At 37.6% G+C, this 27,206-nt stretch overlaps 1 protein-coding gene across 1 annotated transcript in view; it reads right to left on the bottom strand.

Moving 5' to 3' along the window:
• Positions 1–24,401, bottom strand: part of ttc27 (tetratricopeptide repeat domain 27) — a 135,533-nt gene extending 111,132 nt beyond the window's left edge. Inside the window, 2 exon segments of the mRNA XM_062058984.1 lie at positions 3,517–3,700; positions 24,076–24,401. Coding sequence (XP_061914968.1) covers positions 3,517–3,700; positions 24,076–24,169 — 278 coding nt within the window. The 5' untranslated portion in view covers positions 24,170–24,401.
• Between the last annotated feature and the right edge of the window lie 2,805 nt (positions 24,402–27,206).

A 27,206-nucleotide genomic window follows, 5' to 3' on the forward strand; every position in this document is an offset into this window, starting at 1 on the left:
CGACGTATATCGGAGAGATTTTGTAATCTTGTAATTGTATGATGTTGCGGGGACAGGAGGTTTTATGAAAGAGGAAGTGTTGAATTACTTTGTAAGTTGACTTATTGTTATTTACTTTATTAATGTTTGGAAGCATTTAGGTAAGAACAGTTTTCTGTTATGGTGGTATTTTAAGGGGAGGTTTGTTGTATCTTTATCTAGTTTATTGTTTTGGAAGTTAGTTAATCATACAACTGGCATCCAATGTTATTAAAAAAGTATAGATTTTGAATCGACAAACCGTTTTGAACCCAAGAATCAATCAATCAATCAATCAAAGTTTGCTTATATAGCCTTAAATCACAAATGTCTCAGAGGGATGCACAACAATCCCCACATCAGAGCAGGAAAAATCTCAACCCAATGGGAACAACGAGAAACCCTAGAAGGGACCGCAGATGTGGAGATCCCCCCTGGGTGACCGGTGCAATGGATGTCAAATGGATACAGTTAATAATGTTAGAAATCTAAATCTAATTGTTACCGCCAAGAATCAAGTCGAATCGAATCGTGTGGTGCCCAAATATTCACAGCCCCAATATTTATATACTGCTTTAAAAATAGCCCCGTGAGAAATTCATAGTTAATTGCTGACCACCTTTAATAAGAATCTGAATAGAGAATCTTTTCGAACTAAAATTGAAACGAGCAACCGCATCCAGAAGTGTAATCGTCAAATCTAAAAATATTCACAGCCCCAATATTTATATACTGCTTTAAAAATAGCCCCGTGAAAAATTCATAGTAAATTGCTGACCACCTTTAATAAGAATCTGAATAGAGAATCTTTTAGAACTAAAATTGAAACGAGCAACCGGATCCAGAAGTGTAATCGTCAAATCTAAAAATGCTCAATCCCACATTGAGCAATGGTCCCAAGAAAATGTTTGCTATGTGAGAGCAAGTTCATTTTGTTTAGTCATTTTGTTTGCCTTAAGTGGAAAAATGAGGTGGAGCTCGGCACCGCTAGGCAGCCCTTCGGAAGTCATCAAGACTGTGACCAATCACAGAAGAGTGGGCTCAGCAGGAAGCAGGCCAGGGGTGTAGTTGATTTCAGACCATTTTTCGCAGGATGCAGAAAATGCAAGGAAGTAGGGCTGCAACAACTAATCGATTAAATCGATTAAAATCGATTATAAAAATAGTTGGCGATTAATTTAGTCATCGATTCGTTGGATCTATGCTATGCGCATGCGCAGAGGCAATTTTTATTTTAATTTTTTTAAATATTTTTTTATAAACCTTTATTTATAAACTGCAACATGTACAAACAGCTGAGAAACAATAATCAAAATAAGTATGGTGCCAGTATGCTGGGTTTTTTTTCAATGAAATACCGGAAAGGATAGAAATGTAGTTTGTCTCTTTTATCCGATTATTAATTGATTAATCGAAGTAATAATCGACAGATTAATCGATTATCAAATTAATCGTTAGTTGCAGCCCTACAAGGAAGTAATGCAGATCTACAAAGATCTAAAAAGCTTTCTGTGCGGGTAATTGTGTGTAGCTGCTCTATTGGAGTCCAAAATGAGTATAAGTACCTTTTAAATGGGGACCACAGCCATTTTTAGCCGTCTTAGCTTGATGGGCAATTAGGTTTTTTTTTTATTTTGGGGACAACCAACACGCTTGGCTGCCTTTCTATTTGCTTCCGGGCAATAAAAAAAAACTGAAGCAATCATGATGAAGGGAAGGAGGAGCACTATGTGCCACATTCATTATATTCAGGAGGTTTCCGGCCAGTGGGTGGAAGAGAAATGTTAAGATGTCCTTATTAAGAATGAATAATTCATGACAAAAAGAATAGAGACACTTAAATGGAGCGATCAAACACGCTTGGGAACTGCTTGGAGTTACGCTCAACTACTTCCACACCCACACCCACCTCATCAAGTCATTATGCAGTGGATTACATTTAAAATGACACCCGTCAGATTGACTGACTCACAGCAACACAAGCGGTTGTCGACATAACAGGAACCATCCATTGCTTAAACATTAACTTGTGAGTTTGTCTAAGACACTAGAAGATCAATGATAAGACCACAGTTTTTTTTGTTGACAATTTTTTTCTCCATTTGAGCAAACAGTGGTACCAAGAGTGTTACCTATTTTGAGATGCACGCTGCCTCTAAGGGTTATTGTATGTAATGCTTTAGGTCGCGAGCATAGATTTAAGTCACAGTTTGTTTTTTCATCCTTGCCCTCCAACCACCGGATGTCGCAGTCATTACACAACACGTAAAAGGGCAGATCCATCCTGGTGTCGACACGAAGGGTAATAAGGGTATATAATTGAAAGTAAAATGATTATATCGATATTTTTATTTTCTCAAAAAAAATTGGGTTTCTTATGTTAATGTTTACAAATTCAGAGAATAATTTCCTGGACACAGGAGGACTTTGAAGGCAAAATGATTTCAATAAGTAATGTATCGTAGTTTTTTTATTTGTTTTGTTGTTGTGTGTTGTTGATTTCGTTTTGCTTAAACAATTGTAAGCAATTAAGGAGAATGAGGAACTAGTTTAGGCAGCACGGTGGCACAGGTGTTAGTACATGTGCCTCACAAGAAGGTCATGGGTTACATTCCCGGCCTTGGGGTCTTTCTGTGTGGAGTTTGCATGTTCTCCCAGTGACTGCTTTGGTTCCCTCCGGGTACTCCGGCTTCCTCCCACCTCCAAAGACATGCGCCTGGGGATAGAGTGATTGGCAACACTAAATCGGCCCTAGTGTGTGAATGTGAGTGTAAATGTTGTCTATCTGTGTTGGCCCTGCGACAAAGTGGCGACTTGTCCAAGGTGTACCCCGCCTACCGCCCGGGTACAGCTGGGATAGGCTCCAGCACACCCCGCAATCCCGAAAAGGACAAGCGGTAGAAAATGGATGGATGGATGGATGGAGGAACTAATTATGTAAAATGAAAAGTTACAGTTAATACATGTGATCGGTATCGGACAAAGATCAGTATCGGAATCAGCAGCATAAAACCCAGACTGGAACATCCCTAAGAGAAACTATTAAAAACATGTCCTACCGTGTAACCAACAGACTACCTCCAGTGTTTCAATGAGCTGACCGCTTGGGCTCTTGTTCAGCCTTCCCCATTTGCCCAGTCTGAACTTTGTCTTTTTTTAGAAAACTATATAACGATGAGTTGTATTACAAGAATGTTTACGATAAAATCGAGAAATATTCAATACCTGCTGAAGCATGGAGAAGTGTAGGGTTAACCAAGCACTGCTTCTTCTTACTCCTTTTCAGTCATGCCAAATTTTGCCAAGTGTAATCATATGATGTTCCTTAATGTAAGTTTAGTTAAGCATGTTCAAAATAAATTAATCAATTACTATGACAATGACAATGACAAGCAATTTGGAACTACACTTGTCTGTTAATCAATCCCTCGATTGACAGAAATACGTTTTTACCAATAATCTGGTCGTCTGTTGTCAAACGATGATATTGCTGTTTACCTGTTGTTCAGATCCCCATCTTCGCCACCATCCAGGTACAACAGGATCTGTCGCTCCAGGTAGGCCTCAATGTCCTCTCCCTCACTACAGGTGCAATCTCCAACGAGCAGAACCAGCTCTGAAGTGCTCCTAAGAACCGCCTCGAAGTCCCCATTCATCAAGTACTCCAGCAAGGAGCCAGCCGCTATAAAACAATATTTTGACATTGACTTAAAATTTTGCATATGTGATGCCGTTAACGCTGCGTTGACTAATTATATTAGGGCTGCAACTAACAACTAATTTGATAATCGATTAATCTGTCGATTATTACTTCGATTAATAATCGGATAAAAGAGACAAACTACATTTCTATCCTTTCCAGTATTTTATTGAAAAAAAAACAGCATACTGGCACCATACTTATTTTGATTGTTGATTCTCAGCGGTTTGTAAATGTTACAGTTTATAAATAATGGTTTATAAAAAAAAGAGAAAAAAAAGAAAGAAAAAAGTAGCCTCTGCGCATGCGCATAGCATAGATCCAACGAATCGATGACTAAATTAATCGCCAACTATTTTTATAATCGATTTTAATCGATTAGTTGTTGCAGCCCTAAATTATATCATATCAAACTTTATTTTTATAACACTTATGATAGACAAGCTGCAAACAAAGTGCTGTACAAAAAAAAGAGAAGAGAAAAAACACGCATTTACACACACACAGCACTATTGACAATAACAAAGCAAAAACAAAACAAGGCATGGCACTGAGGCGTCCCACACTAGAAAACAACTCAAATTAATGGCAGGTAAAAAAATTCATAAAACACATGATAAAATATATCTAAAAATATAATATAAAGAATATAAATATTACATTATTAAGTTAATAAAAACATAACATTGACAGAATATTAGTAGCAGTATTAAAAATAAAGATAGAAAACCACACAATAAAATAATGAAAACCATAAAAGTTTAAGATGATCGGTAAAATGCCTAATTAAAAAGGTGTGTCTTTAGCCTGTGGGCAGCACGGTGGAAGAGGGGTTAGTGCGTCTGCCTCACAATACGAAGGTCCTGAGTAGTCCTGGGTTCAATCCCGGGCTCGGGATCTTTCTGTGTGGAGTTTGCATGTTCTCCCCGTGACTGCGTGGGTTCCCTCCGGGTACTCCGGCTTCCTCCCACCTCCAAAGACATGCACCTGGGGATAGGTTGATTGGCAACACTAAATTGGCTCTAGTGTGTGAATGTGAGTGTGAATGTTGTCTGTCTATCTGTGTTGGCCCTGCGGTGAAGTGGCGACTTGTCCAGGGTGTACCCCGCCTTCCGCCCGATTGTAGCTGAGATAGGCTCCAGCGCCCCCCGCAACCCCAAAAGGGATAAGCGGTAGAAAATGGATGGATGGATGGATGTCTTTAGCCTTCTTTTTATTTCAATGCTCTCTGCAGTCCTGAGGCTCTCTGGCAATCTGTTCCATAGGTGGGGACCATAGTGGCTTAATGCAGTCTCACCGTGGGTCTTTGTTCTGGTATTTGGTAAAGCTAAAAGGCCAGTGCCGGAGGACCTCAGGGTCCGTGAGGGGTTGATACTGTAAAAGCAGGTCAGACAGATAAGAAGGCGCAAGGCATTTAAAAATTGTCATGATACATGCAGCTGAGTTTTGAAACAATTGTAAACTTCTGATAGTCTTTTTGGGAAGACCAGAGAGCAGCACATTACACTAGTCTAAACGACAGGAAATAAAAGCATGCATTAGCACATATGTGTTGACCTGAGAGAACGCTCATGCATATTTTCAAAAGTCAGCTTTATTCTTTCTATTTACTATTTTTAACGGATTGAATGCAAACAAGTTCAAGTTCAATAAAAAAATATTTCAAAAAAATCATAATTATACAATATATCGAAAAAACATACTTACATGTTCTCTAGGGCTGCAACAACTAATCGATTAAATCGATTATTAAAATAGTTGCCGATTAATTTAGTCATCGATTCGTTGGATCTATGCTATGCGCATAGGTTTTTTTGTTTTTGTTTTTTTTACTAAACCTTTATTTATAAACTGCAACATTTACAAACAGCTGAGAAACAATAATCAAAATAAGTATGGTGCCAGTATGCTGGGTTTTTTTCAATAAAATACTGGATAGGATAGAAATGTAGTTTGTCTATTTTATCCGATTATTAATCGATTAATCGAAGTAATAATCGACAGATTAATCGATTATCAAATTAATCGTTAGTTGCAGCCCTAATGTTCTCATAGTTCCATACAACACTTGTTCATAAATATAATAACTGTCACCATAATAACAATTTACAAACTGTACAAGAATTGCTTTAAGTACCATTTTGACCAGGCTTGTGCAAACTTTCAAATTCTGAATTGCAATGCAATTCATTTGAAAAAATGTAATTGACTCCACCCCGCAGGATGTTAAGTAAATTGTAATTACGGTAAGGGGAATTTAATTCATTGTAATTGGGTGAAATTATTTGAAGCCAAATAACAGGAATAGTGTGTTGCTTTTAACAAAGTCCATCCATCCTAAACATTTGTATGACAATTTTTTTGGGATGCCAATTTTGTATGTGTGATAACTTTACCTTCTGTGCATCAAGCATTTTCCAAATCCCACAATGTATGATCAGTTGTCTCCTTCTTAGTCGCTAGCAATGCAGGTAATCAATTTGCCTCTAAATCAGTGGTTCTCAAATGGGGGTACGCATACCCCTGGGGGTACTTGAAGGTATGCCAAGGGGTACGTGAGATCTTTTAAAAATGTCTGTCAAAAAGAACTGTAAAAAGAAATGGAACAATGCAATATTCAGTGTTGACAGCTAGATTTTTTGTGGACATGTTCCATAAATATTGATGTTAAAGATTTATTTTTTTGTTCAGAAATGTTTCTAATTAAGTTCATGAATCCAGATGGATCTCTATTACAATCCCCAAAGAGGGCACTTTAAGTTGATGATTACTTCTATGTGTAGAAATCTTTATTTATAATTGAATCACTTGTTTATTTTTTAACAAGTTTTTAGTTATTTTTATATCTTTTTTTCCAAATAGTTCAAGAAAGACCACAACAAATGAGCAATATTTTGCACTGTTATACAATTTAATAAATCAGAAACTGATGACATAGTGCTGTATTTTACTTCTTTATCTCTTTTTTTCAACGAAAAATGCTTTGCTCTGATTAAGGGGTACTTGAATTAAAAAAATGTTCACAGGGGCTACATGACTGAAAAAAGGTTGAGAACCACTGCTCTAAATCACTTTTAAAAAATGCATCCAACAACTGCCAACAATACTTCATTTTCAACTGTAATAACCAAGCTGTAGCGACACTGTTTTCGTAAGAAGGAACACTGAGGAACTGTTTATCTAGCATAGGAACACATCGTCTTGTGACGCCATGCTACGACGTTAGCCGTAAGCTAGCTACTGCGAAAGGTAAGCTAGCAATTAGAGGTGGGAATTTTTGGGCACATCACGATTCGATTACGATTACAATTCAGGTGCTATGATTCGATTATAAATCGATTATTGATGTATGTTTAATTTATGTATATTGATGCCGTTTAAAAACATTTTTGTTTAACTAAATAACCGTTTATCACTTGCAACTTTTAAAAACTGTGCATTTGTTAAATTATGGGAATGCGTGCAAAATTAAAACATAAGTGCTCTAAAATAAAGGAGCTGGTCGGATCTCTCTGTGAGGTGGCTCGCTGCAGTCAGCCAATTTGTAGAACTGTCTGCATTAGTTTATTTACAATAAATAAATCAACTATCAATTATTGACGTTTACTAATCAATTTTCTAATTTTCCATGTCCGAATTGCGATGCATCTAAAAATCTATTATTTCCACCACCTCTACGAGCTACGGCATGAAGTAAGCCAGCTTTTGCATCAGCAGCGGAATCGCTTTTGAGTTTGTAATGCAAAACAAAATGCGACAAGACACCAATCAGTACTGACAGAAAACCATGAACAATCATATTACAGTATCTGTAAAGTATTAGCCCACATTTCATGTTTTGTTTGTACACACCTTGCTCGACAGTCTATGTACTGTAGTATTAATAACACGCATGATATGCTGCAGGTGTCATGATCAATATTATAGTGACTCACTTGATTGACAGTTGTCTGTTTGGTCCAGACGGAAGGGGAAAATGTTTTCAAGTTGACGTTGGGTAAGCACGCCATTTATGTTGGCATAGCTTGGCTCCAAGTTTCACATTTGCAGCTTAAGTCAGGTCGACCTCACTTCTCAGCTTACGTATGCTCCAGCGTTTCACCCTCTCTTTGTGCTCGCTTCTATAACCAGTAGTTCATCCTCCGTATATTCAGGTTAAAAAAAATTAAGTTATGAATGCTCATTCGTCCAAAAATAGTTATTTTCATTGTCTTGGTTATTTTCATTGTCTGTTACCAAGTCTGCCATGATTAGAAAACACTTCCGTTTGTTTTCGGAAGTGGGAACTAGGGCTGGGCGATATGGCCTTTTATTAATATCTCAATATTTTTAGGCCATGTCACGATACACGATATATATCTCGATATTTTGCCTTAGCCTTGAATGAACACTTGATTCATATAATCACACCAGTATGATGATTCTATGTGTCTACATTAAAACATTCTTGTTCATACTGCATTAATATATGCTCGTTTTAAACTTTCATGCAAAGAGGGAAATCACAACTATGTCAATTGACCAAAACTGTATTTATTAAACAGTAATTAAGCAGTGGCACAAACATTCATGTCATTTCAAAACAGAAAGTGCAAGATTGTCAGAGACATTTTAAAACAAGCTATTAGTGCACTTTTGTGCATGATGTCACTAAGATGACATATCAAAACAACACAAAATTAAAGTGCACTTTTTGTACAGAAAGCCACTACAATAAAACCAATAAAGTGCACTTTTGTGCATGATGTAACACAAGATATTTAAATAACTGTCAAATAAAAATGAGCTGCAAAATAGGAACTCAAATAGTATATGTACTTAGGTTCCTGCGGACGTTATCTCCTTCTGTTGACTATTTTTTTCATACGGTGTTGATCTGGAAATGGTTGCTTCGGCATTTTGTTGGTGTGGTACCAGCCGGAGATGTTGACATGCGGAGTTTCAAGCACTCTTCATTCTCTAGCGGGTGACTTTTCAAATGATGCTACATTAGCAGTGCTGCTACTTTTTGTAGCAACGCTTTTGCCGCATACTTGTTCAACATCTTCCCGCTTGAAGCCAAACCACCGCCAGACGATGGACCCTGTGCTGTTTTTCTTGGGAATTAATTCTTCCTTCATTTGTTACCAGATTCGCACCTTCTCTCTCTCGTATTACCACCCGCATCGCACCGTTAGCATCACAGCTAATGTTACCATGTCGCTACCTCTCTGCTCCGCGGGAGCGTGTGACGTTCCACACGTGACGTATGTAAGAAGGTGCGCTTGTTTTAAGTCTCTGTGAGAAGGAGAGACAAGAAAGAGTGGGAAACGCATGTAGTGTAATGCCCGCAGCTAAAAGCAACTGCGTGAGAACGTATACTCGAACATCACGATATAGTCATTTTCTATATCGCACAGAGGCAAACCCGCGATATATCGATATATCGGCCAGCCCTAGTGGGAACACACCAAATTACGGTAAATATTGAACATATTACGAATTGTTATAAACGTGTCTGTTACTACATTATATATACACTTGCAGTGTGTATACAAAATGTTGATGGGGGGTTTTGAAGTTATTTCAGAGGGCTTTGAAGGCTACATCGGTCACTCCCATTAGCCGCATTTTACAAGCGTTTTTTTTAATCATCTTTAGTATCCTAGAAAAAGAACATGTGTTGTCTTGCCTCTCATTATGATTGTGAACGATAGACAAACTTCCCCAAAAAAAGTGCAGTTCCCCTTTATGAGCCCCTGAAATAGAACATGTACAATAGTTTTCCGCAAATACTATAATTTAAAAATTCTGGTATGATCATTTCCAATCTGGGAACAGTGCCTCAGTGTCATATTTCTCCAAGATTGATTACCTTGTGCTATGAGAGCACAGCCTGTAGGTTCAATGTGCACAGTTGAATATCTTAGTTGCTCAGACAGCAATGTGTTTATACAAGTGTAGAGTGTGGTATGTTGTATATTAATGGGAAAAGACATTAATGTCTCTTGTATTAATGTTGACATTTAAGCGAGCTAGCGAGCTCTGCTAGCGTGGCCGGTAGGTAACTATTAAATCACGTTTTTAAGTAGATTTGAATTTAAAACAGTAATACTAACCGTCTGGAGTTTTACCGTGGTTAATCGTTACACTCCTATACACCAATCAATCTCACCCGATTGCCAGAATTCTTTACACTCAGTTAATTGACTTGTCAGTTATTTTGCTCATCCCAAAACAAAATACTATTACACATGTTTTTCAGCTGAGAAGGTAGATTGGGAGTTGGTTCTTAACATCCCAGGCCATATAGATGAGGTTATATTTCACTGTAGATCTAATGAAAGCCTGAGGGTGCTATAATAGCACTGTCAAAAGGCTGGGAGAGGACGAGACAAGGGAGGTCGTCTGGCTTTACGAGGGAGAAAATGAAAGCCTGAGAAATGGCCAAGTACTTAATAACATTTCAGCTACTCTCCATGTCTGCTGATGAAATGGCAGCAATTACGGGAAACAAAGCCAAGGTATTCCAAATACTCTATAATTCATAAAGTTTCACAGGGCAGGGGTTATTAAGCAATAGGGAGTAGAATCTGTCATTGAATTGCCTGTGAGAAGCAAATGGGATCCAAGATTAACAATGAAATAAATCTCAACTGACATTTGTTCAGTTTTATTAAGACGCAAACTGCACAATTTAACTGTACGTGACAAAAAATTACAGCACTTTACTCTTAAACCCTGTCTGCACGAAATAACATGTTAAAGATGCATGATAACACAGTCAAGAGCAGGGGTGCACAGATTCACCGACATTGTCAACAAATACCGACGACAAAATGTGTCACCGACAAATAAATTTGTCGACAATACTTGTGACGTCATCACTCGTGTTTTTTGGGAGGAACACGGGTCAGCATGGCCATTTACAAAACATAGTGGGTGAAAACATGTAAAGTGTGGGAACATTTCCACTTATTTTTGTTAAAAGCCTTAATACCGTGCTCATTTTGAGAAGCAGCGCTTGTTTTTATGACACTACATCTGTGATACATACATATTTATACTAGGGCTGCAACAACTAATCGATTAAAAAAAGCGAATTAGCCTTCACCTCAAGCCAGGACTGCGAGCGAGCCGAGCTGCCTTTTATATTTCTAGAACGTCAACGGGCTCATAGTGATGTTACTAGTAGTTGACTGGGAGGTGTTTATTATAATTTGGGCAGAGCCCGCTGCCTGATGCTTACCTGCTAAACGCTAAGCACTGCTGTTACCGCTCTGAATATGCACTGCTGATTGGCTGTTACCGATCTGTGTGTAACCAATCAGATGGTTGTGTGGGTGGGACAATGCTGGGGGCTGTGTAGAGTACTGACAGAGACAGAGGCAGAAGGAAGCGGAGCAGCTTGTTAAGACTTTAGCTTAGGCGGCTACTTAATATGTTCGTGTGGAAACTCATTCGGTACACCTCCGAACCGAACCGAAACCCCCGTACCGAAACGGTTCAATACAAATACACGTACCGTTACACCCCTAATATATACATATTTATATACATACTAGAGATGCGCGGTTTGCGGACACACCCGCGGTGTCCGCGGGTAATCCGCGGGTCGGGCGGATGAATGACGAAAAAAATAGATTTTAAATAGATTCGGGCGGATGGCGGTTGAACCAATTCGGAAATATATATACATAGTAAATGTATAAAGAGAATCCTATGTGTCCCAGCAACAATTGAGTGCCGCAAGTGAGCGCTCCTTCAGCGCAGCAGGGCGCATTTTAGAGGCCAGGCGCTCTCGCCTGCATGAATCCTGGCACTGTAGATGCCATTTTATTCCTGCATAGTGCTGAAAAAAAAAAGTAAGTAGACATACGGTTGGATATGTTAAACGAATTAGTCTACGTTACCTAAGCTATACCAAATAAGACCATGTCTAACCTATATTGAGTTCGGTCAGCTGAATAATTGTGATGGTTACGTGTTGTTTGGGCGCACTACAATGCAAAGGAATTAAGGCAATTGCGTTGTTTATTGTGGGTTTTTTTCTATTGGAGATATACTACTGTGTGTTAATTATTTGTCCTCGCGTTCAAGTGAAGCGCATCTCCGATTGGCTACAATGTAAGGCCATTTAGCCTGCTTTGTTTGTCGCGACCGTCTTATTTTCCTTATAATTCTATTATTATTATTTATTTAATTTATTTTTGTTTAAATAGGGATGACATACATATGTTGTTGTATAATTTAAGTTTGTGCGCGTGATTGACAGCCTAAGGCTTATAGGCACATTTTTTATTTATTTTTCTATTTCAACTTAAAAACGTATGAGCCTATGCCTATGCCTACAACATAGGCTATGTGTTCATCTTTATTTTCCTGCTGTCGTTGACAATGGAGATTGTCTGATATTTTGTCATGGCTGCAGATCAATTAATAAAAGTTCATCTTTGTCGCAAAATTATTCACTGGTTTGAATGTAACTTAGATATTGGGTTTCACTATGTAAAGCGCTTTGAGTCACTTGAGAAAAAGCGTTATATAAATGTAATTCACTTCACTTCACTGTTTCACTGTGCACCCCGCCCTCGTCCCTATTTGAGCACTTTAACGTTAACAAGTTAATATTCATTGAAATAAATTCAGAACATTTTTTTTTACCTAACGAAAATATAGGCCTTGTCTTTCTAAAACATTTTTTTAACTTCTTAAAAGCATCGTTCTGCTTGCTGCAACTGCGCACACAAAGTGTGAGGAACGCACTCCTGGCAACAATAGTCAACACTTTCTTAATGGAAATGACAATAATATTATAATAATGATAAATACCTTGTGGTTTTGATAAAATGTTGGTTCGGGTGGATGGCGGGTGGATAACGACTTTCGTGATGCGGTTGCCATTGAAATAATATGAAATATGAAAAATATGGCAATATCGCGAAATGATCAAGTATGACACACAGAATGGATCTGCTATCCCCGTTTGAATAAAAAAAATTCATTTCAGTAGGCTTTTAAGTAGCGCACCGCACGTTGTGTAAACAATGCACACCGAAGCACAACACACGGCATGCTAGCCAGTGTTTCCCATAAACTGCCAAGATACCTGTGGTGGTGGGGGCGTGGCTTTGGGCGTGACCATGGGCGTGGCTATGGGCGGGGTCACCAAGACATCATCGAGTAATTTGCATAATTTACTACAATGATATGATTTTCTCTAAAAAGGCTCAAAAAATGTATACTTACTAATTAATAACAGTTTTGTTTTAAACGTCCATCCATCCATCCATCCATCCATTTTACAATATAATTACAACACTTTATGTACATATTTATATACAGATTTGAACAATAAGTTATTCACTGAAATATATTTATTAATTGTGGTTCTTACAAAAAATATATCTTATAAAATATAAAAGCTAAAATGTCTCTTAAAGCTCTGCCCCTTTAATTAGTGCATACTAAATAATTTAACTTTAGCCTACTACTACAACCATATTATTTACCAGCAACATAAAGTGAAACAGAGGAAGAGGTGTCCTGCCACAGTCAGTAACAAATAAACAGAAAACAGTAGTGGTGGTAGATAGACACAGAGCTTCATCAAACATCTGATCCACTGAACAAAGAGCTCCAAAAATCTTGTACTTTAGACTGCCATCAGTTTTACTCCCTACACTTAACCATGTGTTTCCTACTGCCTGCAGACTTTGCACCCTTTGTTATATACACATGTTGTGTTTCTAATATAAAAACATTTAATAAAGTCAAATACAAATAAGGCAACAAGAGAAGTATCCTATACTTCTCTTTTGTAAAGTAAATCTGAACAGCCGATATTGGCATCTACATCAACAATATGATTTGCCTGAGAAGCTGGACAGGACAAAAAAATAAAAATAAAATAAATTAAAAATAAATTAAAAAATCTATTTGTGGCGGACGTAATTCTTTTGTGGCGGGCTGCCACAAATAAATGAATGTGTGGGAAACACGACGGGGCTACTACAACATGCCAGAGCTGGAAGACCCTCCAGCCTCAATAAGATCTCCCGTTTGGGAACATTTCTGTTTCGCGGTGCGATACAACAATGGAGGACGAGAGGTGGACAAAGCGAAAGCGGTTTGCCGACATTGTTCATTAGCGGAAGGGGATGCTTCTGCCAACACATCAAACATGCTAACCCATTTAAAGCGGCACCACCCCCAAGTGAACATCGCTTTAACGAAGAGAAAGACGAACGAACACAGCTCCCCACCGCATTCAAGCAACCTCTCCTCTGCGAGTCAGACAGGGCTAAAGCAATAACAAATGCCGTTGGTGTTTTTATTGCAGCAGATTTAAGACCATATTGCATTAAAAAATAGATTTTGACCCACTTCTATGATGGAAGAACAATGAGCCCATATATCCTCTTACTGCCAAGTTAGCCAGGCACTACCTCGCCATACCTGCTACCTCCGTGCCCAGCGAAAGGGTATTTTCCACAGCTGGAGACATTGTAACTGCAAGCAGGTCTGCTCTTTCTGCAGACAATGTGGATAAACTGATTTTTCTGGCAAAAAACATGAAAATTGAGTGAAAGTCACCAGGGTTAAAGGCGGGGGGTGGGGGGAGTAAAGTTAATGTGAGGCTGAGTTGACTTGAAACTGTTTAATGTTGTACTTTTTGTATGTAGAAGAAAAGTTTTGTCATTTTATTTAATCTGAGCAACAACTTGAAGCAGTTTAATGTTGCACTGTATATGTAGAAAGTTTTGTTAAGAATCCAATTCTGAGCCTTATCTTATTTAGTTTTTATTTTATATATGTTGACTGCATTAACCCTGGCAATCGACCCTGTGTGTATATGTATGTTATTGTTATGCTTAGCATTCATGACTGCCTGCTGTTGCACTGATCAGCCTAGTGGTGGCTCACATCCATCACACACAGAGCTATTTTAAAGCAATGTTAAAAGGATAAAGCCATTGTTTACAAATTTTGGTAAATAACCAGAAAATTTATATTTTGTTCTTTTCTTACTGTACCGAAAATGAACCAAACCGTGACCTCTAAACCGAGGTATGTACCGAACTGGAATTTTTGTGTACCGTTACACACTTAATATACACACATACATATATATACACATACATATACATTTCTATATATATATATGTATATACATATACATTTCTATATATATGTGTATATATATATATATATATATATATATATATATATATATATATAATATATATATATATATATATATATATATATATATGTATATATATATATATATATATATATATATATATATATATATATATATGTATATATATATATATATATATATATATATATATATATATGTGTGTATATATATATATATATATATATATATATATGTATATATATATATATATATATATATTAGGGCTGCAACAACTAATCGATTAAATCGATCAAAATTGATTAAAATAGTTGCCGATTAATTTAGTCATCGATTCGTTAGATCTATGCTATGCGCAGAGGTTTTTTGGGGGGGTTTCTTTTAATAAAAAATATATATATATATTTTTTTTTTCAATAAACCTTTATTTATAAACTGCAACATTTACAAACAGCTGACAAACAATAATCAAAATAAGTATGGTGCCAGTATGCTGTTTTTTTTCAATAAAATACTGGATAGAATAGAAATGTAGTTTGTCTCTTTTATCCGATTATTAATCGATTAATCGAAGTAATAATCGACAGATTAATCTATTATCAAATTAATCGTTAGTTGCAGCCCTAATATATATACACATATACATATATATATATATATACATACATATACACATATATACAGTATATATACATATATATATATACACACATATATATATATATATATATATATATATATATATACACACACACATATATATATACATATATATATACATATACATTATATATATATATATATATATATATATAAAAAAAGTTAAAGTATTGTCACACACACACTTATGTATATATATGTGTATATTATATAATATTTATATGTATATATACATATGTATATATATATATATTGTACATACATATACGTATATACATATATATACATATATGTATGTATGTATATATACATATATGTATGTATATATATATAAATATACAACTAACGATTAATTTGATAATTGATTAATCTGTTGATTAGTACTTCGATTAATCATCGGATAAAAGAGACAAACTACATTTTTATCCTTTCCAGTATTTTATTTAAAAAAAACAGCATACTGGCACCATACTTATTTTTATTATTGTTTCTCAGCTGTTTGTACATGTTGCAATTTATAAATAAAGGTTTATAAAAAAAATAAAAAATAAAATTGCCTCTGCGCATGCGCATAGCATAGATCCAACGAATCGATGGATGACTAAATTAATCCCCAACTATTTTTATAATCGATTTAATCAATTAGTTGTTGCAGCCTTACTATATATATATATATATATATATATATATATATATATATATATATATATATATATATATATATATATATATATATATATATATATATATATATATATATATACATATACACATACATACATATATATATATATTTATTTTTTTTGTATATATATATATATATACATACAACTAATCAATTTAATTGATTAGTTGTTGCAGCTTAAAAAATACCTTAAAAAGTAAAATTCAGTGTGCAGCTTTATGATAGAGCAAGTCTCCAACTTTCATCACTACAAAAACTACTGTGACAAAAAGAGAGGTGAGATATTTCATTCACTAATATGACTGGCAACATTTCAATTGTGCTTTATTTATGTGAGATTATTGTCCTTATGTTATGTGGTGTAATTTATCATTAAATAAAAGCATCACACACACACACACACACACTAAAGTGGAATAACTGACACGCCACTAATAGTTTTAAGCCACATACCTTCTCCTACCGAAGAGTGCAAACTGGATGTGTAATATCCTCAATCATGTGCTGGACCTCGGACCAACTGCACTCAGTAACGAAACAAACACGCTTACATAAATATAGGCGCACCCAATTTCGAGCAACTTCCGGTTTCCCGCGGTTGACGCCATCTTGGCGTGGTGAAAACACTGCACCAAGCCATTTATTTGTACGTTGTTTTCCAAGGTGATTGCACGCATCTACAGTTTCCGCTTGGCTTTTTCGGTTCTCTCATCAGTTGTCATTATGCCTAAAAGATGTGAGGCAGTGTACTGTATAAATCACAATAGGAAACGAGGAGAGAAGTTGTCATTTTACAAGTTTCCGTCTAGAAGGAGATCACCAGATCGTTCTGACAAGTGGCTTCATACAGTCAAGAAACTGACAAGGACAGGCGAACGCCGGAGCCCTGGGAAATATGTTGTGCTGTGCAGCAAGGATGTTGCTGCACAATATCGTGAGTTGTAATCTACTTGTAACTCTATGTACTGCGTTTCTATTTCTAACTTAGCTAACTTTGTTTTAGGAAAGATTTTTATCACTGAATTTCTTAATTTTTTTGGGATGAATAATTTTAAATGACGCCATGGGGCGAGGGGGGTCTGTACTTACCCAGCATGATAGGACTGAGGTTGCGTGTCATTCCCCTTGATAAATCATACATATACAACTGTACACTATATTGTGTAGCATTGTTTTCCATAATGTAATCTCCTTGTTGAATAGTTTTGGTTTAACTGATAATCAAATCCATCAATCAACCCACACATCAGGCAGGATGCTAGTACATACAAGCGGTAGAAAATGGATGGATGGATGTGTGTGCGTGTGTGTATATATCAGTGACGTGCAGTCAGGGGAGGCAGGTGAGGCGAGGGTGCATTATCCAGCACAACAGCGGCGCATGGACTTCATTTATAAGTAAAGGTAAGACCATAATAACGTTTTTTAATTAAATGTGCTTTTTTGTGTGCTACAGTTTGTATGTGTAAAGTTAAAGTTAAGTTAAAGTACCAATGATTGTCACACACACACTAGGTGTAATGAAATTTGTCTTCCGCATTTGACCCATCCCCTTGATCACCCCCTGGGAGGTGAGGGGAGCAGTGGGCAGCAGCGGTGCCGCGCCCGGGAATAATTTTTGGTGATTTAACCCCCATTTCCAACCCTTGATGCTGAGTGCCAAGCAGGGAAGAATGCTGGTATGAGCTTTTAAACATAACCCGTTAACTGCTGGAAATCAAATGGTGAATAAGATACTCTTTAGGGTTCATATGTTTGTAAATCTGACTGTGATGAAGTCAGTGCCTCACCAGCCATGAACCTCACCGCACGTCACTGGTATATATATACTGTATATACATATATACATACACGCACACACACACATATATATACTATATACATATATACTAGGGTTGGGCCGATAATACAATATCAATATATATCGCGATAGACAATCGATATCAATATAAAATGTGTTCGATAAAATATTCAATATATATTTATATTTTTTGGTGGAAGAAACCAGAAATTATGAAGCAAGATTTGTTTCATGAAGTCACTAGCGCTTTTGGGAATACAGGAAACGGGAAGTGTCACTGAGCAATGAGAGGGACAGGCTAACAGACAATCAGTTAAAAGTATCAACTACACCTTTCCTGCTGTTCGGCTCCCAGTCACAGACTGTAGTCGAGGAGCGCAGGGGAGACGTCCCCTCCCAGGACGATGTTTTTGTTGGGGGTAACACCCTTTACATTCCCCGACAACGGGTCTGCTAAGCTCCGCTTTCGAGTCGGAATAACGAGGCCGCCGATTCGTGACGATTTGATTGCTTTATTCTTATTTCTGTAGGACACAACCGGACACATTTGCCGGTCGGCACTAGTGCTGCATGCTAACAATCACTTACTGACATCACTTACCCAACACACTGCTATTCTTAAAGGAGCACACACACACACACACACACACACACACACACCTACGCTACTCTCATAACACTAGTGTGGTTGCTTTGTCTTTCTGTGGATTCACTGAATGGAGTGAGAAGAGAAACAGTGATATCTTGATTCATCAACCTAATAACAGTGTCTTTAGTTTTGTTAAGTTTAATGCAGGCAGTGCGGCAACACATCAGTTTATATACGTACAGTATATGTATGTGTATATATATATATATATATATATATATATTAGGGCTGCAACAACTAATCGATTAAATCGATTAAAATCGATTACCAAAATAGTTGGCGATTAATTTAGTCATCGATTCGTTGGAACTATGCTATGCGCGGAGGTTTTTTTTGTTTTTTTTGTTTTATAAACCTTTATTTATAAACTGCAACATTTACAAACAGCTGAGAAACAATAATCAAAATAAGTACAAAAACAGTACAAAACAGCGCCAGGGCGGCGGTGAGGCTACGTCTCATGAGGTGGCGTAAGCTAGCCAATGATGTGTCATGTGCAGCTCACATGACGACGGCGTCTCCTTTGCTGGAAAAATTCGAAAAATGGCGCAGGAAAACACTACCGATAGTTTAGCGAAGAAACATCTTGAGGTTATTGCTTCAATGGAGAAAAGTGTACGACCTAAGTCGTCAAAAGTGTGGGAACACTTCACTTTAAAGACTTCAAAGAAGACCGTTTCCTGCAAAATGGCACGGAAGTACAACATTGCTTCTGGAGCACCTGAAGAAAAAAAAAGTTGGAGCCATGGATGAAGGGAAGAACTCACAGTACGTAACTTTTTAAGTCCATAGTGGCAACAAGCATTCATGAGTTCAGCTTTTTTGTAAGTAACTTTAACGTTATGCCTTTGTTGCAACGCGGGGCTGATAATGTGTCTCCGGCACATTTGACTCCGTTTTGAGGGAGAAAACGCACGGTTACCAATTTGGAAATAAACGTAACGGACAGAAATATCTCAGGTTGGTTTCATAATGGATCAATGTAGCCGGGCCGATAAAGCTATATAAATATATTTAGATTTGACGCTTTAGTATAACTAAACGTTATGAAGTTGCTGGAATATTTCATGCTATTATTCAGAGGCAGCCTAAAATGAATCCTTTATTATTCACAACAGAAACGTGTACAATATCTGATTCAGTTCTGATGAGTTACATTTCTGTGTTATTGTTGGTGTATGCTGCACCCCCAATGTCCACAACATGGTGCCAGTATGCTGGGTTTTTTCAATAAAATACTGGAAAGGATAGAAATGTAGTTTGTCTCTTTTATCCGATTATTAATCGATTAATCGAAGTAATAATCGACAGATTAATCGATTATCAAATTAATCGTTAGTTGCAGCCCTAATATATATACATACATACATATATACATATATACATATATATATATATATATATATATATATATATATACGGTATATAGGGATGATGTTCGAAACCGGTTTTCCCGGTTGTTCAATAAAAAAAGAACCGATTCCATGGACTTAAATCACTTTTTGAGAACCGGTTCCTGTTATCGAGGCCACTATAGTAAAGAGTTGGTTCTTTATTCGAATCCCTGGGAACAAATCCAGTCCCACAGAAAATGCCCCGTGGCACGTCCCAAGAAATGACGTAGCTCAGTTATTAGGCGGCAGATACAGAAAGCAGCAACAACAATGGACCGGAAAAAACGCCTCAAAGCATGGCTTCATTTTACAAAAAAATATGACGAGGAAACGGCTATCTGCAATTATTGCCAGGCTTCGCTCTCATGTAAGGGGGGAAGTACAACAAGCATGATGAAACATGTTCAGGCCGTACATAACCTGAAGGTTAGAGAAACGTGTTGTGGAGAAGCAGCGACAGATGACGAAGCAAACCCCTCTTCCTCTGCTTCAACCTGCAGCGCCAATTCCAGTGATAGTGCTGGTGAGTAACTAATGTTAACTGTTGCCGGTTAATTTCCATATCTGCTCACTTGTAGCCTTGAGGCTAAAATAACGTTACCTCTTATGTCAACCAGGACTGCAGTAATGTTAGCTAAACTAACGTTACCTAAGCATAGTCAGTGGCTAACGGTAACGTTAACATTAGCCTTTTTGTATGTGTCTGATAACATTAACGTTATCTTGAAGCCTACACCACTCCAGAGTTTGCAGGTCTGTCTAATAAACTAGTGCTTTCTTTCTTTCTTTAGTTTATTTTGTGCATGAACACACTTACAGCATAACACATCACAGTTTCATATCATTTCACTTTACATCATGTCCGAAAAGGAGTAGGAAGAAGTGAAGCTTATTTAATCCTACCCCTTTCCCACTTCAGAGCGTTTACAAATATATACATCATTTACTGACCTTTTTATAATAAAATAACATCTGTGAATTCGTATATACACAACAGTTTTGTAATATGTATTTAATTAATTCAGTCATTATTACTATACTGAGATGAAGAATATCTTATTTTGAATAAGGTTGAAAGTATTTCTCATAATTATTCTTTGTACTTTGTAAGCACTATTAATTTGAACAACCTCTTAAAGTGGATCATATCAGTACGATATTTAACTTCATTACTTAATCCATTCTATCATTTAATTCCACATACTAATGCTAAAAACTTAATAACAGACAGCCTAGTCTTCACTTTCAGCTAATTTCTCCCCTAATTCTATGATGTGTCTGTCCCTCATTTTCCCTCCAGGACAAGGACGTGCAGTAATTCCTGGAGGAGGGCACACTGATGGACCCCAGAAGGATGTTCCAATAGCAACAGAAGTGCACTTTTTGGAGAGCTGTATTATTTTCAGTTTTGTGCTCAAGGGACTGATTTTATATAACACTATATTATTATTTATACACCTATAGTGATCACAGAGACAGGTTGTTTTTGTGTTACTGTATATATTTGTTTTTTCTGAAAAATCCCACTTAATATACTTTGGGTAACAACAATCAATATTTATTTATTTTATTTTTTTAGGGGGGTAACAACAGTCAATATTTATTTTTATTTATTTTTTTCTTATAAAATAAAAGTGAGCTTTTGTTAAACCAAATATTGTGTGTTTTTTTCCATATACAACAACCTGTCTGGATTCGATAAGAGAATCGATAAGGAATCGGTTCGATAAGAGGATTCGATAATGGGCTCGAACTCGATCATTTCTTATCAAACATCATCCCTACTCACTACATTTAAAAGCAAACCAATTGTCAAACGTATCTCGTGCGAAATATGCCCAGCTTGGCAACTCGAGAACAGTTTTGATTTGGCCATACATTTGTCCAAGTAGATGCATTGTGGGTTTCCTGGACTTCGTCTACATCGCTAAAAGAAATATCTAAGGAAGAGAATCCCTCTGCTATCTTCCACTAGTTTGAATATTTCCTCTTCTCTTCTACGACTCTCTCGTTGTCATTTGGGATGTCTGTTGTGATTTCCCTTCCTTTAATGGCGGTTGCCATTTTGTTATGCTCAGATGGCATTTGTGAAAATGTTCAATTTTATTTGTTTATTAAAATATGACCCTAGTGTGTGAATGTGAGTGTGAATGTTGTCTGTCTATCTGTGTTGGCCCTGCACTGCAAAAAGTCAGTGTTCAAAAACAAGAAAAGAAAATACAAAAATTAGTTGTTTTTTTATTTGAACTAAGCAAAATTATCTGCCAATAGAACAAGAAAATTTGGCTTGTCAAGACTTTCCAAAACAAGTAAAATTACCTAAAATAAGTATATTCTCAATAATAACAACTGTACATATTTTGAGTACATATTTTATATTGTTTCATTGAAAATAAAACAGCAAAGTCCATTTGGCTATCATATGTTTTAATTATGAGACACAATTATGTCAAAGTAGGGCTGGGCGATATGGCCTTTTTTTAATATCTCGATATTTTTAGGCCATATCGCGATACACGATATATATCTCGATATTTTGCCTTAGCCTTTAATTAACACTTAATGCATAGAATCACACCAGTATGATGATTCTATGTGTCTACATTAAAACATTCTTGTTCATACTGCATTAATATATGCTCATTTTAAACTTTCAGGCAGAGAAGGAAATCCCAACTAAGTCAATTTACCTAAACTGTATTTATTAAACAGTTATTAAGCATTGGTACTTTAACTTTAACATATGGTATTAGAACCATACCATCATCAAATGAGTTTAACGCTGCAAGTCAAGAAAAATAAGAACATACATGAGCAGGCTGTTCTGAAAACATCCCCCGAGGACTCCTCAATGATGGACGCTTTTGACCTCCCTCCCTCCTCAACGACACCTGGAGTCAAACTTTTGCTTGCATGCAGAACGGCCCCAGGCCTATGGACACTACATCAACACACCCAAGACAATGGGCATATACATATACACATACACACACCCTCCCCCACCCCATGCCTTCACCACCTTCGGGGTGATGGATGGCTGGCAACGCTTCATAGCAGCAGTCGACCTCCAGGGCCCACCCCCCCTTTGTTGCAAGTTATCGTGATTAAATGTAACATGTTTATGTGTGCATGGCATGGAGTTTTTTCCCCACTCCAGACTAGGCCCCCTTGGGAGCTCAGTCTAGGTTGTATTTTTTTACTCATCTTCTCCCCCAGCATTTTACCTTTTTCCCACCTTTTACGGGGCGCCTCGTGGCGACCCATCAGCGTTCCTGTTCTGTAACCCTGTACACTGTTTGTTTGTCTAATCTTGAACGGGTTTATGCTGAAAACATAGTTTTGTTGTACTTGTTGCAATGACAATGAAGACTTATCCTATCCTATCCTATCCTATCCTATCCTATACGGTAAGAACTATATTTTTTTAAATAAGGGAGCCATTGAATTTCCCAGGGAGGGACCCATTCAAATCATTACCTGTGGGTCTCGGGGACTCACTACGTTTAAAACCAAAAACCAAACCAATTGTCAAACGTAAACACATATTTCTTACAACATTTTATAACAAAGGAATATTGTACTTAGTTTAAGTTAGCTTATCATAATGGTTGACCGTATGTTATGCACGATGACGTGTGAAAAGTAGGTAGAGTTAAATGATTTATGGGACGCTATCAAGCACAACTCCATTAGCTAAGTGCTGATAAGTGTTATTAAAATAGTGAATTATTGAACGGAGTCTGGCACGGCTTTCTCCCCTTGTCGTTCACACGGACAACCAGCAGACACGATCCACGTCCGTTGTAAGTGAACATCTTATGTCGAACAAATAGTATTATTTTTATTGAAGTGGTGATACAAAAATACGTAACGCAGTTTTTGCTCATGACAGGGTTCATTTATGCCGACAAGGTCCAAACATATTAACGCGTCTAACGTGGAATAGTGTAAACGTTCCAACATGTTAATGACGTGTCTCAGCGGGAACACAGTAAACGTTCCAACATGTTAATGATGTGTCTCACCTGGAATTGTGTAAATGTTTTGCTTCCATTCAGTCGCCTCGCTGGGTGTTAAAAAGCCTCGAAGGATGGAGAGCTGCACGTCAACTTGCGTCATAGCGGCTACTTCGTACTCCGACCGAAATATCCACGTGTATAAATCCAAACAGTGGTGTAATGTGTCAATAGTATATCAGTAATGTGTCAATAGTAAATCATTCAAACGGGAACTTTGTTTGTATTTGCTACCATGTGCAGTGTGAGCAGTCAGTGGGTAGCCATGACAGTTGCGCATTGCATTCTGGGAACACGTGATCCCAGCCTCTTAGGCAGGCGGTGTAGTGACAGGCAGCAAGAGGCGGGCGGCTCAATCCAAGTAAGGAGATATGGATATCAATAGGAGTGTCTGTGTTTATTTACACGAATATATTGTAATAACCCCAGGAATGTAAGCTCATACAAGTTCTTTGTATGTCTTGTCTTTATTGTACGAGGTGCAATTCAACCACACAACAGCTCCAACGTGTGTCTACCTCCTTTTCCCGTCAAAACTTGAACCCCTACTTCAGTGTTTTTCAACCTTTTTTGAGCCAAGGCACAATTTTTGCGTTGAATAAATCCGGAGGCACACCACCAGCGGAAATGTAACCCATAACCAAACATGCATCAATATAGCTCTTGTCTCAAAGTAGGTGTACTGTCATGACCTGTCACATCACGCCGTGACTTATTTAGACTTTGTTGCTGTTTTCCTGTCTGACTGTGTAGTGTTTTAGTTCTTGTCTTGCGCTCCTATTTTGGTGGCTTTTTCTCTTGTTTTGGTATTTTCCTATAGCAGTTTCATGTCTACCTTTGAGCGATACTTCCCGCATCTACAAACCCCGTTTCCAAATAAGTTGGGAAATTGTGTTAGATGTAAATATAAACAGAATACAATGATTTGCAGATCATTTCCCACCCATATTCAGTTGAATGTGCTACAAAGACAACATATTTGATGTTCAAACTGATAAACTTTTTTTTTTGTTGCAAATAATCATTAACTTTAGAATTTGATGCCAGCAACACGTGACAAAGAAGTTGGGAAAGGTGGCAATAAATACTGATAAAGTTGAGGAATGCTCATCAAACACTTATTTGGAACATCCCACAGGTGAACAGGCAAATTGGGAACAGGTGGGTGCCATGATTGGGTATAAAAGTAGATTCCATGAAATGCTCAGTCATTCACAAACAAGGATGGGGCGAGGGTCACCACTTTGTCAACAAATGTGTGAGCAAATTGTTGAACAGTTTAAGAAAAACCTTTCTCAACCAGCTATTGCAAGGAATTTAGGGATTTCACCATTTATGGTCTGTAATATCATCAAAGGACTCAGAGAATCTGGATAAATCACTGCACGTAAGCAGCTAAGCCCGTAACCTTCGATCCCTCATGCTGTACTGCATCAACAGGCGACATCAGTGTGTAAAGGATATCACCACATGGGCTCAGGAACACTTCAGAAACCCACTGTCAGTAACTACAGTTGGTCGCTACATCTGTAAGTGCAAGTTAAAACTCTCCTATGCAAGGCGAAAACGGTTTATCAACAACACCCAGAAACGCCGTCGGCTTCGCTGGGCCTGAGCTCATCTAAGATGGACTGATACAAAGTGGAAAAGTGTTCTGTGGTCTGACGAGTCCACATTTCAAATTGTTTTTGGAAACTGTGGACGTCGTGTCCTCCGGACCAAAGAGGAAAAGAACCATCCGGATTGTTATAGGCGCAAAGTTGAAAAGCCAGCATCTGTGATGGTATGGGGGTGTATTAGTGCCCAAGACATGGGTAACTTACACATCTGTGAAGGCGCCATTAATGCTGAAAGGTACATACAGGTTTTGGAGCAACATATGTTGCCATCCAAGCAACGTTACCATGGACGCCCCTGCTTATTTCAGCAAGACAATGCCAAGCCACGTGTTACATCAACGTGGCTTCACAGTAAAAGAGTGCGGGTACTAGACTGGCCTGCCTGTAGTCCTGACCTGTCTCCCATTAAAAATGTGTGGCGCATTATGAAGCCTAAAATACCACAACGGAGACCCCCGGACTGTTGAACAACTTAAGCTGTACATCAAGCAAGAATGGGGAAAAATTCCACCTGAGAAGCTTAAAAAATGTGTCTTCTCAGTTCCCAAACGTTTACTGAGTGTTGTTAAAAGGAAAGGCCATGTAACACAGTGGTGAACATTCCCTTTCCCAAATACTTTGGCAGGTGTTGCAGCCATGAAATTCTAAAGTTAATTATTATTTGGAAAAAAAAAAAAAAGTTTATGAGTTTGAACATCAAATATCTTGTCTTTGTAGTGCATTCAATTGAATATGGGTTGAAAAGGATTTACAAATCATTGTATTCCATTTATATTTACATCTAATTGCAAATCATTGTATTCCATTTATATTTACATCTAACACAATTTCCCAACTCATGGGCAGCACGGTGGTACAGGGGTTAGTGCATGTGCCTCACAATACGAAGGTCGTGAGTTCAATCCCGGGCTCGGGATCTTTCTGTGTGGAGTTTGCATGTTCTCCCCGTGATTGCGTGGGTTCCCTCCGGGTACTCCGGCTTCCTCCCACCTCCAAAAACATGCACCTGGGGATAGGTTGATTGGCAACACTAAATTGGCCCTAGTGTGTGAATGTGAGTGTGAATGTTGTCTGTCTGTCTGTGTTGGCCCTGCGATGAGGTGGCGACTTGTCCAGGGTGTACCCCGCCTTCCGCCCGAATGCAGCTGAGATAGGCTCCAGCACCCCCCGCGACCCCAAAAAGGGACAAGCGGTAGAAAATGGATGGATGGACAATTTCCCAACTCATATGGAAACGGGGTTTGTACTTTGTTTTAGCAATCAAGAATATTTCAGTTATTTTTATCCTTCTTTGTGGGGACATTGTTGAATGTCATGTCATGTTCGGATGTACATTGTGGACGCCGTCTTTGCTCCACAGTAAGTCTTTGCTGTCATCCAGCGTTCTGTTTTTGTTTACTTTGTAGCCAGTTCAGTTTTAGTTTCGTTCTGCATAGCCTTCCATAAGCTTCAATGCCTTTTCTTAGGGGCACTCACCTTTTGTTTATTTTTGGTTTAAGCATTAGACACCTTTTTACCTGC

Source organism: Entelurus aequoreus, linkage group LG09 (assembly GCF_033978785.1).
Source record: "Entelurus aequoreus isolate RoL-2023_Sb linkage group LG09, RoL_Eaeq_v1.1, whole genome shotgun sequence".
NCBI lineage: Eukaryota > Metazoa > Chordata > Actinopteri > Syngnathiformes > Syngnathidae > Entelurus > Entelurus aequoreus.